This window comes from Scyliorhinus torazame, chromosome 28 (genome assembly GCF_047496885.1).
Source record: "Scyliorhinus torazame isolate Kashiwa2021f chromosome 28, sScyTor2.1, whole genome shotgun sequence".
Taxonomy (NCBI): Eukaryota; Metazoa; Chordata; class Chondrichthyes; order Carcharhiniformes; family Scyliorhinidae; genus Scyliorhinus; species Scyliorhinus torazame.
In genome coordinates, this window is record NC_092734.1 from 29,766,373 (window position 1) to 29,780,866 (window position 14,494).

General features: G+C 48.5%; 1 protein-coding gene across 1 annotated transcript in view; it reads right to left on the minus strand.

Annotated features, from left to right (window-relative positions):
• LOC140403638 (A disintegrin and metalloproteinase with thrombospondin motifs 14-like) overlaps positions 1 to 14,494 on the minus strand; it is a 206,239-nt gene continuing 191,745 nt past the window's right edge. Inside the window, 3 exon segments of the mRNA XM_072491785.1 lie at positions 1 to 1,668; positions 10,568 to 10,678; positions 11,839 to 11,968. Coding sequence (XP_072347886.1) covers positions 1,052 to 1,668; positions 10,568 to 10,678; positions 11,839 to 11,968 — 858 coding nt within the window. The 3' untranslated portion in view covers positions 1 to 1,051.

Genomic DNA, 14,494 nt, shown 5'->3' on the forward strand with positions numbered 1-14,494 from the left:
CAAGATCGCAGATTCCCTGTTTATTTTTATATATTTTTTTACATACAGCAATTAAAAAAACTAAAAAATAAACCTTAGAGATATTATTTATATTAAAAAATTCACTTCTATATTTTTGAATGAAAATGCATTGACTGTAACGTGGACATACGCTGTGTGTCCAACAGTTCTATAAATTACATTACACTGATGTAGCCTCTCTTCAACTCGAAAGAAAACGGGGACACAATTGACAAGACGTGGAGGCCATTGCTAATAAATTCTTTCAATAATGCAAAACTGAGATTCTTTTCCAGTTCAATAAATATTAAAATTAAAAGCTCTTATTCATTTATGTACACGATCTATACAAACTGCAAAAAAAAAGAATTACTTTAATATATGTACTCTGTAACGAATGGCGTGCCAAACTGGGCTGTTAAGGCAGGTTTGTACAAGCAAGACAACTAAACCTAATATAACACATTATAAACCTATTATCTTTTTGAATGCTGACATTTACATTATATACACTATGAACGTAATTACTTATCACTTAATTACCACGGCAATACTGTTAAGTGTTTTCAAGACAATCTTTAAATTGCTCGAACATAGCACATTGTATGACAACAGGAAGCTTGAGGGGCTACATGCATCTCGTATAGTGCACCCATTCCTTAAGTATGAGATCTTTTGGTTAGGTGTCAAGAGGAACATAATTGGGGTTAAAACGTTCAATGCAAATTTGAGGTTCATGCCAACGCAATTCACGTCTGTGAAACTAGCACCATTTTGTATCTGAAAACATTTGAGCTTTGCAATCGACGAGGCTGCTGTTATCTTTTACAGTACTTGCATGGATAATCACCACCATCTCGAGTGGACAAGATACAAAAGCAGCACTGACCAGGATGCACCTTTTCCCTGCAGTTGAGAGCTGATACTGGCTGAAACTGCCTCCAAGCGAGCAAGAGTATCAAGCAGTTTGTCAGGGATTTACGGTTCCACTGAAAGAATATTGCAAACTGCAGTCCCGTTTGAAGGGCATCATCATTGTAGAATTGGCAATTCATGTTAAGGTGGGTGAGATTCCGTGGGTCAAGTCTCCTTCTGATTCACTGTCGTCCCTTCTCTGTCCACTTACAGCTTCTGTGCTCCAAGTCTCGCTCCTACTAGTTGTACGAGGCAAAGTTCTCTCCTGGTTTGTAAACAGCTGATGAGTTGGAGTGGAGTCAAACACACCCACGCTACTGTGCTGTGTTGTCTGCTGAGCAGGAGGCAGCATAAACGTGCTTGCAAAAGTGCGAGCATTTAGCGTTGTGAAACTGTTGGTGGTTCCCTGAGACCCTGTCGCGAAAGCTTTGGTTGACGAACGGTCAGTGCCATCCACGCTGGCAGAGGTAAGAGGTGTTGGTGAACTGACATCCTTCCTGACGGTAGTGCTTTTGACTGTTGGATGATGGTGAGAAGGGGTTGCCTTTGTCACCATTTCTGGGCTAGGGCTGGGATGGACGGTGCCCTCAGCACCTTCAGCGTCCGAGGCTGCCTGAGAAGGAGGAGGGTGGAAAGTTGGCCCCCTTTTATTGCAGGATTCGCAGCACAATTTATTATACCCAGGAATAGAACAGTATCGAGCCAAAACTTCCATCTGACAGAAAATGGATTTATCCCCAAGGCATGGCTCCCCTGTAAATTAAATCAAAACAAAGTAGTTAAGGTTCTTCAAAAGGCAGAATATTAGACCTGATAGTGAAGCACAAGAAATAAATTCTTCTAATTAAATACTCTTTTGATGCCAGCAGCTGTGTTCATTCTAAAAGTGACAGATAATGGTAAAATCGTCAAGAACAATGCAAGTTTAGTTTCAGCAATGAGCAAAGGAATGAACCTGGAGAGTTAACTAGCTGTGTACTTTTCAGACAGATACAGAGCAGTGCATCACCTCCCTGAGCTCAGAGGTAAAATGACAGGTTCTGTCTTGCATGAGGATCAAAGAGAGAAACCTATTACCAACTCCTCAGAATTGGTTCCGGTCTGTCGGAAGACTTTCACTTGTTTGGTTTCTTGTGACTTCCACCTGTTCAATCTTGGGTGCTTCTTAACTCTTTTTACCTCTCGTTCCCCATTTACAGTCAAACAGGTGAACATCCATTGACTGAATTAGGCAGCAGAAGCCATTTTTGATAGGGGATACTGGAGTTTGGTGCAAACATTGGTTTCCAAGCTACCCGTCGACATCCTCACCCTGCCCAGAAGTAACCCCAATTGTGGGCAAACCCCCAGCAAACGCTTCAGCGAGAATGACCTGCTCCCCATTCGCTCTGAAGCAAGACCTGGTGCTCTTCAAGGGGACCTCCATTTCGAACATTGTCCATACAACCATTTTCGCCTCTTGCAATATGGTGATGAGGCTGGTAAAGATTCTAATGGCGGTCTTTGCACATTAATGTGGATCTACAGTTCTTAACTGTACGTTACGTCCACAGGAAGGTGAAGAACATCCAGGTCACAGAGGTGGACAGGTTAGTAGCAGGGTTGAAATAGCAGGCTGGTTGGGAGAGAGGGTACGAGGGCAGGGATCTAAATGGTCCATTTTGATTTGGCCATTTAAGCTAAGGGCCTGGTTTTATGACGACATGGTTTCATGAAAAAATGTTTTACAGCACAGTAAAAAGAAATAATAAAGGGTATTTTGCGGAGCTCCCTGCCTTACAATCGCCCGAGTCTTCAACAGAGGTAACGAATCACACGTTAAAGCAAAATGTTAATGTTGCTGTAATAATACAGAAACCCAGCTTCAGTTATTTAGTGAGTGCACACAGGCAGAAAAAGATAAGGAAAGACATGGGTTGCTTTGGATCTTCCCTCAAACGGGAGATGCTCTTTCTGCAGTTTGTTGAATAATTAGTAGGAGCTGATTCGGCCTCTTCACTTCATTGAGCCATTTAGGTTCATATCAAATGAATATGTTTTTCATTATAAATACACATTGAGTGAAAGCTCTTTAAACAGACATCACGGGCGTCATTCTCCGACCCCCCGCCGGGTTGGAGAATCGGCGGGGGCTGCCGTGAATCCCACCCCCGCCGGTTGCCGAAGTCTCCGGTACCGGATATTCGGCGGGGGCGGGAATCGGGCCGCGCCGGTTGGCGGGCCCCCCCGCTCGATTCTCCGGCCCGGATGGGCCGAAGTCCCGCCGATAAATTGCCTGTCCCGCCGGCGTGGATTAAACCACCTTTTGAACGGCGGGACAAGGCGGCGAGGGCGGGCTCCGGGGTCCTGGGGGGGGGGGGGGCACGGGGTGATCTGGCCCCGGGGGGGGGGGGTGCCCCCACGGTGGCCTGGCCCGCGATCGGGGCCCACCGATCCGCGGGCGGGCCTGTGCCGTGGGGGCACTCTTTCCCGTCCACCTCCGCCACGGTCTCCACCATGGCGGAGGCAGAAGAGACTCCCTCCACTGCGCATGCGTGGGAAACTGTCAGCGGCCGCTGACGCTCCCGCGCATGCGCCGCCCGGAGATGTCATTTCCGCGCCAGCTGGCGGGGCAACAAAGGCCGTTTCCGCCAGCTGGCGGGGCGGAAATTCCTCCGGCGCCGACCTAGCCCCTCAATGTTGGGGCTCGGCCCCCAAAGATGCGGAGCATTCCGCACCTTTGGGGCGGCGCGATGCCCGTCTGATTGGCGCCGTTTTGGGCATCAGTCGGCGGACATTGCGCCGTTTCGGGAGAATTCCGCCCCACAGTAGAACTGCTAATGAGGGACTAAGTGGGGGAGGGTCACTGTGAGACCGCACGCGTGTTAAAAATGCCCCTAACCTTAAGAATAAAGACAACACAACAGATAGCCAATAGCCTTCACACATTAGAGGAACTATAATAAAGTAGTATAGCATCCAGGAAATGGGGCCCTGCCGAGTTTTCTCAATCTTTGATGCAAGGCAGATGTTCCAAAAGTTGTCCCAGTGCATTTGCCATATATAAACAGTAAGAATTAATTATCTACAAGGCCAATTGCACTCAGGGAAACTAGACCTTCGAGATCTCTTGCGCCTTACAAGGCCATTTCTTTCACATTTACTTACCCGAATGGCTGCCCAGAGGAAGAGTGCCTGGGGTTTTTGGTTGTCAATCAAACAATGGATACACTGTTTGAATGTGAAGAGGTAGGGATACCACCATTATTTATTTAGATCTAACCACCTGTGCCCCATCATAGGACAGATTTTATGGACACAGTGAAGAATGCGGACTCCTATTTATTGCTTGGGTTTCATGAATTCAGTCGCCAAATGCCATGTGTGTCTCACCGTGGGAGGGGGTGGGGGACTGTGCAAATGATCTGCCAACTTGATAATCTCATAGACACTCCAGCTGAATTCAAAAGAAACTTTGCAACCAAAGGAACATGGGAAATTAGCTTTGCTGCGTCTAGGGTTGAGGCATGGCCAAACACTTCGATGGAGCAACTCCCAAGTAGCACAGCCTCAGATCTTTCATCTAATTCAGGTACCGCCATCATTTACAGCAATGAAAATAATCTTTAATTAGTTAGTGAGCTACTTTGTGACTTGGTATATTCTGCAGGTATGAGAGGAGGTACATCATGTTGAAATATATAATTTATTTTTGCACGCAATGCCTGTGAACCAGAAAGATATTATTATTTTGAATACTGCTGCATTCAGGTTTGGTGACTTTATTATGTAATCAATGGTACAACTACCATCAGACTCATGGCCTCAAGTCTTCCGGCAATTCTCTTTGCTATTTATTTAGATAGTCATTCCCTGGCAATAAGCAGTCAGGGGCAGGAACTATATATCGAGTTGTCTAAACATTGAGGTGGGACCTTTACAGCAATTGGCTCCAGAATCTGTTTATAACGTTGTCTGGATGAACAGAACTCAGAGCTGTAATTAATTGGAACATCCTAAATGAGAATGGTCAGGCCCAATTGACAGCCAAGATCCCTCAAGAGAGTTTAGCACTTGCCAACTGTATGGTGTCAGAAGTGCCCAGCTATTTGGAGGTAACTGTATTGAAGAGGCCCTAGTCAGTTACATATTCATACAGCATCCTGGCATTTGCGCTGGTATATGACGTATCTCGCCCACCTATCCATACAAAATGGTTGCTCATGGCTGCCAGGAAATGCAAGAGAAGCTTTGTAACATTGTTTTGAGCCATTCTCGGGACCATGCCCCGCTTCCACTCAGTTGGTCAAGATGCTCTGTATGAAGTGTTTTGGCATTGCCATTTTTTAGTTGCCGCACAATAGAACATAGAACATAGAACAATACAGCGCAGTACAGGCCCTTCGGCCCACGATGTTGCACCGAAACAAAAGCCATCTAACCTACACTATGCCATTATCATCCATATGTTTATCCAATAAACTTTTAAATGCCCTCAATGTTGGTGAGTTCACTACTGTAGCAGGTAGGGCATTCCACGGCCTCACGACTCTTTGCGTAAAGAACCTACCTCTGACCTCTGTCCTATATCTATTTCCCCTCAGTTTAAAGTTATGTCCCCTCGTGCCAGCCATATCCATCCGCGGGAGAAGGCTCTCACTGTCCACCCTATCCAACCCCCTGATCATTTTGTATGCCTCTATTAAGTCGCCTCTTAACCTTCTTCTCTCCAACGAAAACAACCTCAAGTCCATCAGCCTTTCCTCATAAGATTTTCCCTCCATACCAGGCAACATCCTGGTAAATCTCCTCTGCACCCGCTCCAAAGCCTCCACGTCCTTCCTATAATGCGGTGACCAGAACTGTACGCAATACTCCAAATGCGGCCGTACCAGAGTTCTGTACAGCTGCAACATGACCTCCCGACTCCGGAACTCAATCCCTCTACCAATAAAGGCCAACACTCCATAGGCCTTCTTCACAACCCTATCAACCTGGGTGGCAACTTTCAGGGATCTATGTACATGGACACCTAGATCCCTCTGCTCATCCACACTTTCAAGAACTTTAACATTAGCCAAATATTCCGCATTCCTGTTATTCCTTCCAAAGTGAATCACCTCACACTTCTCTACATTAAACTCCATTTGCCACCTCTCAGCCCAGCTCTGCAGCTTATCTATATCCCTCTGTAACCTGCTACATCCTTCCACACTATCGACAACACCACCGACTTTAGTATCGTCTGCAAATTTACTCACCCACCCTTCTGCGCCTTCCTCTAGGTCATTGATAAAAATGACAAACAGCAACGGCCCCAGAACAGATCCTTGTGGTACTCCACTTGTGACTGTACTCCATTCTGAACATTTCCCATCAACCACCACCCTCTGTCTTCTTTCAGCTAGCCAATTTCTGATCCACATCTCTAAATCACTCTCAATCCCCAGCCTCCGTATTTTTTGCAATAGCCTACCGTGGGGAACCTTATCAAACGCTTTGGTGAAATCCATATACACCACATCAACTGCTCTACCCTCGTCTACCTGTTCAGTCACCTTCTCAAAGAACTCAATAAGGTTTGTGAGGCATGACCTACCCTTCACAAAGCCATGCTGACTATCCCTGATCATATTATTCCTATCTAGATGATTATAAATCTTGTCTCTTATAATCCCCTCCAAGACTTTACCCACTACAGACGTGAGGCTCACCGGTCTATAGTTGCCGGGGTTGTCTCTGCTCCCCTTTTTGAACAAAGGGACCACATTTGCTGTCCTCCAGTCCTCTGGCACTATTCCTGTAGCCAATGATGACATAAAAATCAAAGCCAAAGGTCCAGCAATCTCTTCCCTGGCCTCCCAGAGAATCCTAGGATAAATCCCATCAGGTCCCGGGGACTTATCTATTTTCAGCCTGTCCAGAATTGCCAACACCTCTTCCCTACGTACCTCAATGCCATCTATTCTATTAGCCTGGGGCTTAGCATTCTCCTCCACAACATTATCTTTTTCCTGAGTGAATACTGACGAAAAATATTCATTTAGTATCTCGCCTATCTCTTCAGACTCCACACACAATTTCCCATCCCTGTCCTTGACTGGTCCTACTCTTTCCCTAGTCATTCGCTTATTCCTGACATACCTATAGAAAGCTTTTGGGTTTTCCTTGATCCTTCCTGCCAAATACTTCTCATGTCCCCTCCTTGCTCGTCTTAGCTCTCTCTTTAGATCCTTCCTCGCTACCTTGTAACTATCCATCGCCCCAACCGAAACTTCACACTTCATCTTCACATAGGCCTCCTTCGTCCTCTTAACAAGAGATTCCACTTCCTTGGTAAACCACGGTTCCCTCGCTCGACGCCTTCCTCCCTGTCTGACCGGTACATACTTATCAAGAACACACAGTAGCTGATCCTTGAACAAGCCCCACTTATCCAGTGTGCCCAACACTTGCAGCCTACTTCTCCACCTTATCCCCCCAAGTCACGTCTAATGGCATCATAATTGCCCTTCCCCCAGCTATAACTCTTGCCCTGCGGTGTATACTTATCCCTTTCCATCATTAACATAAACGTCACCGAATTGTGGTCACTGTCCCCAAAGTGCTCTCCTACCTCCAAATCCAACACCTGGCCTGGTTCATTACCCAAAACCAAATCCAACGTGGCCTCGCCTCTTGTTGGCCTGTCAACATATTGTGTCAGGAAACCCTCCTGCACACACTGTACAAAAAACGACCCATCTATTGTACTCGAACTATATCTTTTCCAGTCAATATTTGGAAAGTTAAAGTCTCCCATAATAACTACCCTGTTACTTTCGCTCATATCCAGAATCATCTTCGCCATCCTTTCCTCTACATCCCTAGAACTATTAGGAGGCCTATAAAAAACTCCCAACAGGGTGACCTCTCCTTTCCTGTTTCTAACTTCAGCCCATACTACCTCGGAAGAAGAGTCCCCATCTAGCATCCTCTCCGCCACCGTAATACTGCTCTTGACTAGCAGCGCCGCACCTCCCCCTCTTTTGCCTCCTTCTCTGAGCTTACTAAAACACCTAAACCCCGGAACCTGCAACATCCATTCCTGTCCCTGCTCTATCCATGTCTCCGAAATGGCCACAACATCGAAGTCCCAGGTACCAACCCATGCTGCCAGTTCCCCTACCTTGTTTCGTATACTCCTGGCATTGAAGTAGACACACTTCAAACCACTTACCTGAACACTGGCCCCCTCCTGCGACGTCAAATCTGTGCTCCTGACCTCTATACTCTCATTCTCCCTTACCCTAAAACTACAATCCAGGTTCCCATGCCCCTGCTGCATTAGTTTAAACCCCCCCAAAGAGCACTAACAAATTTCCCCCCCAGGATATTTGTGCCCCTCAGGTTCAGATGTAGACCATCCTGTCTGTAGAGGTCCCACCTTCCCCAGAAAGAGCCCCAGTTATCCAGAAATCTGAATCCCTCCCGCCTGCACCATCCCTGTAGCCACGTGTTTAAATGCTCTCTCTCCCTATTCCTCATCTCACTATCACGTGGCACGGGCAACAACCCAGAGATAACAACTCTGTTTGTTCTAGTTCTGAGCTTCCATCCTAGCTCCCTGAAAGCCTGCCTGACATCCTTGTCCCCTTTCCTACCTATGTCGTTAGTGCCAATGTGGACCACGACTTGGGGCTGCTCCCCCTCCCCCCTAAGGACCCGGAAAACACGATCCGAGACTGTGGGGACACAATGAGCAGAGGAGCAGGTGAAGCACTGAAGGGACGTCAGGCAGAACAGGGTGCCCCAATGGCATGCTGCCCTTCGGCCAATACCTGTCCATCTGCACTTACAGGCAGACACACTTTTTAAAAAACTTGTTCATGGGGCTTGGACCTTGCAGGCTTTTATTGCCCTTCCCCACATTGCTGTGGGTCTGGAGTCACATATACGCCAGACCAGGTAAGGACGGCAGATTTCCTTCCCTCAAGGACATGAGTGAACCAGATGGGTTTTTTCGACAATCGACAATGGTCACTATTAGACTTTTTTCAATTCCAGATTTTTATTGAAAGTGGGTAAGGGACTCTGAATTAGGCAGCAGCACCTCCTTTCTCATTATCACTCCATTCACATTAGCTCCGCTTAACGGACATCAACCAGGAGTTTGAGATGTTGGCCAACACGTAGCCACAGGCCTGGTTTCCCATCTCTGAACTTTGTGGCGGCCATTTTCCTGTTACACCAAAATTGAAACTTTTTTTGTCACTTTTAAAGCTTACCCATATGTGTTTAAGGACTGTTTAAACACAAATTCCCATTCACCCCTCCCTACACACTCCCAATACTAACCTTGGAGTGGAAACGCTTCCACACAAATCTGATGCAGCAAAGTCAGGCAGTGTATAGACGGAGTACGAACATACACACTCACCATATAAGAGTTTGAGTGGGAATCTACACCCCAGGGGCGCAATTCTCTCAAAAGGGAATAAAGTCCCCTAGCGATCGCATTTATCCGTGTGTTTCCCCGGGGCTCGCAGTGCCAAGAAACACGCGGCTATTCAAAGCGATTTGCGTTGTATAAGGGACCTGAATGGGGATTATGTGGCCAAGGCGAGCCCCGTTTTGTACAGTGGGGAGCTCTACTCAACGGAACTCCCCAGTGTAGCGAGAGATTGGGACGCCATCCGATTTCTGAGGCCTCCAAAATGATCCCCGACTTCCCCACAGCCCGAACGCACTATTAGACATAAGACATAGGAGCGGAAGTAAGGCCATTCGGCCCATCGAGTCCACACCACTGTGGGAGGGTCCCAGCCCTGAACGCACTATGGGAGGGTCCCAGCCCCCCCAAAACACCCATGCCGGGCAACCCCGGCTCGATTGCGCGCGTGCAAAAAAAATACCAGCTTGGCACCTTGGCAGTACCTAGGTGGCACTGCCAAGATGCCAGGCTGGCACTTCCAGGATGCCATGCTGGCACTGCTTGGGTGCCCAGGTGGCACAAGCAGTGCCAGGATATCACCCTGCCCAAAGGACATGCAGCTGGGGGCCTCCGATCTCCTGGGAGACCCCGCACAAGTGCAGTTCTGCCTGGTCCCCGTTTATGGGCGCTCGCCTGAGATCTCTGAGGCAAAGGGGATGAACCCCAAAGCCTCAGGTACCTCGGGAATCTGCACAATAGAGTGAGGCTAACGGCCTTGCTCTAATATGCAGATTTGCTAAGGAGTGACCCCGCCCACAATGGGCAGGATTTACATCGCAGCGTCTGGCGAGATCGTAGTTGATCTTGCGAGGTTTGGCAGTAGATCCCTTTCATCGACCACGCTGTGCCGCGGCGAGCAGCTTTTCTGGTGCAGCGTGGCCATTGGAACTTAGGCAACTAAAAGTAGGCAATTAATTTATTTTTCAAAGAAAAGCCTGAATGGCTATGATCACCGTCTCCAAATATGGTCACGACTGAATTTGCAGATTCACTGGTAAGGTTTTTGAATTTGTGCTCCAAATAGTCCACTTTTGGACCAACAATCTCAGCAGACAGGCCACAAAATGAGGCAGCTATCCCCCATACCCAATACTGTAATTAATATCCCAACATGAAATTCCAGGAGTGCTGGTTTGTAAAATCTAGGTCAATATTCAAAGATGGGCGGTACGATGAATAATGAAGTAAAATGAGAATTACCTGTCGAAATTTTATGAACAGGCTTCTCCGGTACGAGTTGCGACACCCAGTGTCCTCGTGGAGTCACGTGATCAATGGTGTCCGTGCTTGGGGTGAAAACAGAAGACTTCCCTGAGTGAGGAGAAAATATTTTTGAGAAAGTTAACGCTTTATTTTTCATCCTGCAATGTAATGTCTGAAATTATAAAACAGTTGCGTAAATGGTATGTTGACCTCCATTGCGAGAGGGTTTGAGTTCAGAAGCTGGGGGTGTCTTACTGCAGCTGTACTGGGCCTTGGTGAGACCGCTTGGGGGAATCTAGGACCAGGGGACACAGTCTCAGTACACGGGGTAGACCATCTAGGACTGAGATGAGGAAACATTTCTTCAGTCAAAGGGTAGTGAGCCTGTGGAATTCTCTACCACAGAAAGCTGCGGAGGCCAAGGCAGTGAATGTATTCAAGAAAGATATAGGTATTATTTTAGATTTTAATGGCATATGGGGATATTGGGAGAAAGCCATGATCATATCGAATGATTGAACAGGCTCGAAGGGCCGAATGGCCTCCTCCTGCTCCTAGTTTCTGTGTTTAAAACCCAAAAGTTAAATTTTCCCAAATTAGCACCTCCAGGATCTTGGAAACGTTGGCATGAATGGCCAACGTGCCCTGTATGATTTTCTGTCCACTGATTCTAATGGATAGAAAATCACCTACATGGTTGGCCGACCTTCCCATGGAATTCTCAATGTGTGCTCCCACCACCCAACGATCTGCTTTGGGAGTGCTAATCCCTAAAAGCTACCTCCGTGCAACTGTGCGCTTCAAAAGAAACCCACAAGAAAAAAGTGCTGTTAACATCTTGGTGTTTCTGTGAATTCATTCCACGTAAAATGTGCCACTGTCTGTGCGGAGTCTGCACGTTCTCCCCGTGTGTGCGTGGGTTTCCTCCGGGCGCTCCGGTTTCCTCCCACAGTCCAAAGATGTGCAGGTTAGGTGGATTGGCCGTGTTAAATTGCCCTTAGTGTCCAAAATTGCCCTTTGTGTTGGGTGGGGTTACTGGGTTATGGGGATAGGGGGGGTTGTGGGCTTGGATAGGGTGCTCTTTCCAAGAGCCGGTGCAGACACGATGGGCCGAATGGCCTCCTTCTGCACTGTAAATTCTATGAAATCTATGAAAAATAGTCAGCTTGTGACGAGCGCGGCAGTCTGAACAACGCTGATTTCTAGAGTCCAGTCAGAAAACAAGATCAATGGAGGCCAACACACTCAGAATGTGCCCGTGTCCTTACCATTGCACTGCATCACTTTGCACATTTGTATCGTCTCAGGCTTTTCACCCTTGCAGTGGCTGATGCTGTTATCACTGCTCCGACACACCACCTGCCGTTGCTGGATGCCTTCTCCACAAGTCACGGAGCACTGGGCCGAGAAAATCAAGAGCAGAGAAAGCAAGAGTGATGCTGTGGCACGCGCAACATGAATTGTAACTGTGCACCATCCCTCAAGATCATTAACCCTGAGCATGATACCATTCGTTTGAATATGGGGGAGGCGGTGGCGTCGTGGTATCGTCACTGGACGAGTAAACCAGAGGCCCAGAGTTCATGCTCTGGGGACCGGGGTTCAAATCCCGCCACTGCAGGTGGTGAAATTTGAATTCAATAAAAAAAAACCTGGAATTAAAAGTCTAACGATGACCATGAAGAAAATCCCCACCTGGTTCAGTAATGTCCTTTAGGGAAGGAAATGTGGGCGACTTCCGGGTGCGGCGATGACCAGCTGAGTCGCACGTTTCAGCAGCTCCCGGTGGAACGGACTTTTGGGTTCTTAATAAGAGCCCCAACGGCAATTTTAACGGCTAAAAGTACTGTGTGGTGAACCAGAAGGGAATCCCCCCTGGTAACGGAATAAAAAAGGAGAGGAAGGTGGCCGGATTGCGGTGGATCCTTTAGAGCAGCGGCAAGGAAGGCAAGCAAAAACCAAGATGGCGTCGGAAGGTGGCAGTTTAATATGGGGCCCTGAACAACACGAGTTTTTGAAACGCTGCGTGGAAGAACTCAAAAAGGAAATGAAGAAGGAGCTGTTGGCCCCGATATTACAGGCGATCGAAGGGCTAACGGAGGAGCAAAAGACCCAGGAGCGGGAGCTTCGGGTCGTGAAGGCAAAGGCTGCCGAGAATGAGGACGACATACAGGGCCTGGTGGTGAAGACGGAGATGCACGAGGCACACCATAAACGATGTGTGGAAAGGCTGGAGGCGCTGGAGAACAACGCGAGGAGGAACAACCTAAGGATTCTTGGTCTTCCTGAAGGTGTGGAGGGAGCGGACGTCGGGGCATATGTGAGCACGATGCTGCACTCGTTAATGGGGGCGGAGGCCCCGGCGGGTCCGTTGGAGGTGGAGGGAGCATACCGAGTGATGGCGCGAGGACCGAGAGCAGGAGAAATTCCTAGAGCCATAGTGGTGAGATTCCTCCGTTTTAAGGATAGAGAGATGGTCCTTAGATGGGCAAAGAAAACTCGGAGCAGTAAGTGGGAGAACGCGGTGATCCGCGTATACCAAGACTGGAGTGCGGAGGTGGCGAGAAGGAGGGCGAGCTTTAATCGGGCCAAGGCGGTGCTTCACAAAAAGAAGATAAAATTCGGAATGCTGCAACTGGCAAGACTGTGGGTCACATATCAAGGGAGGCACCACTACTTTCTGACGGCGGATGAGTCGTGGACTTTTATCGTGGAAGAAAAATTGGAATGAGCGGGTTATTAAAAAAAGAACGTTTGAAACAAAGTGGTGGGGCGAGTATGGGGGGCGAAGAGGGGGGTAAAAAGGGGGGAAAGAGGAGTTTTATGTTATTAATCCTGCGATGTGGTAACTTTTCTCTCTTCCACAGGAGGTGGTGGGGGGAGGAAAGGAGGTGGAAGAGATGGGGCGTTGGCCATTGGGGGCGGGGCCAAGGGGGAAGCGCGGGCTCGGTTCCCGCGCTATGATAATCATGGCGGGAATAGGGAAGCAGGAAGGAGGGGGCGTCGCACGGTGCGAGCCGAGGTCACGGGGGGAAGCCGAGGTCGGCCAGAGTTTGCTGACTTCTGGGAGCAACATGGGGGGTGTAACTACGCTAGTGGGGGATCTAGCGGGGGGGGGGTGGGAGGGGGGAATTATTGGGCTGCTGCTGCTGGGGAGAGGGGAGAGCTGGTATGGGGTGGGATGGGCGGGGGGGGGGCACCGCCTGGGGGGGACACAGCTGCGTGGGAACCGGGTGAGGAGCTGGAAAAAGGGGATGGCTAATCGACAAGGGGGGGGGGGTAGGAAGCCCCCCAACTCGGCTGATCACGTGGAACGTGAGAGGGCTGAACGGGCCGATAAAGAGGGCACGAGTACTCGCACACCTTAAGAAACTTAAGGCAGACGTGGTTATGTTACAGGAAACGCACTTGAAACTGATAGACCAGGTGAGACTACGCAAAGGTTGGGTGGGGCAGGTGTTCCATTGGGGGCTAGATGCGAAAAACAGGGGGGTGGCTATATTAGTGGGGAAGCGGGTAATGTTTGAGGCAAACACTATAGTGGCGGATAGCGGGGGCAGATACGTGATGGTGAGTGGCAAACTACAGGGGGAGACGGTGGTTTTGGTAAACGTATATGCCCCGAACTGGGATGATGCCAATTTTATGAGGCATAGGCTAGGACGCATCCCGGACCTAGAGGTGGGAAAGTTGGTAATGGGGGGAGATTTCAATACGGTGTTGGAACCAGGGCTGGACAGGTCGAGGTCCAGGACTGGAAGGAGGCCGGCAGCAGCCAAGGTGCTTAAAGATTTTATGGAGCAGATGGGAGGAGTAGACCCGTGGAGATTTAGCAGACCTAGGAGTAAGGAGTTTTCGTTTTTCTCCTATGTCCACAAAGTCTATTCGCGAATCGACTTTTTTGTTTTGGGAAGGGCGTTGATC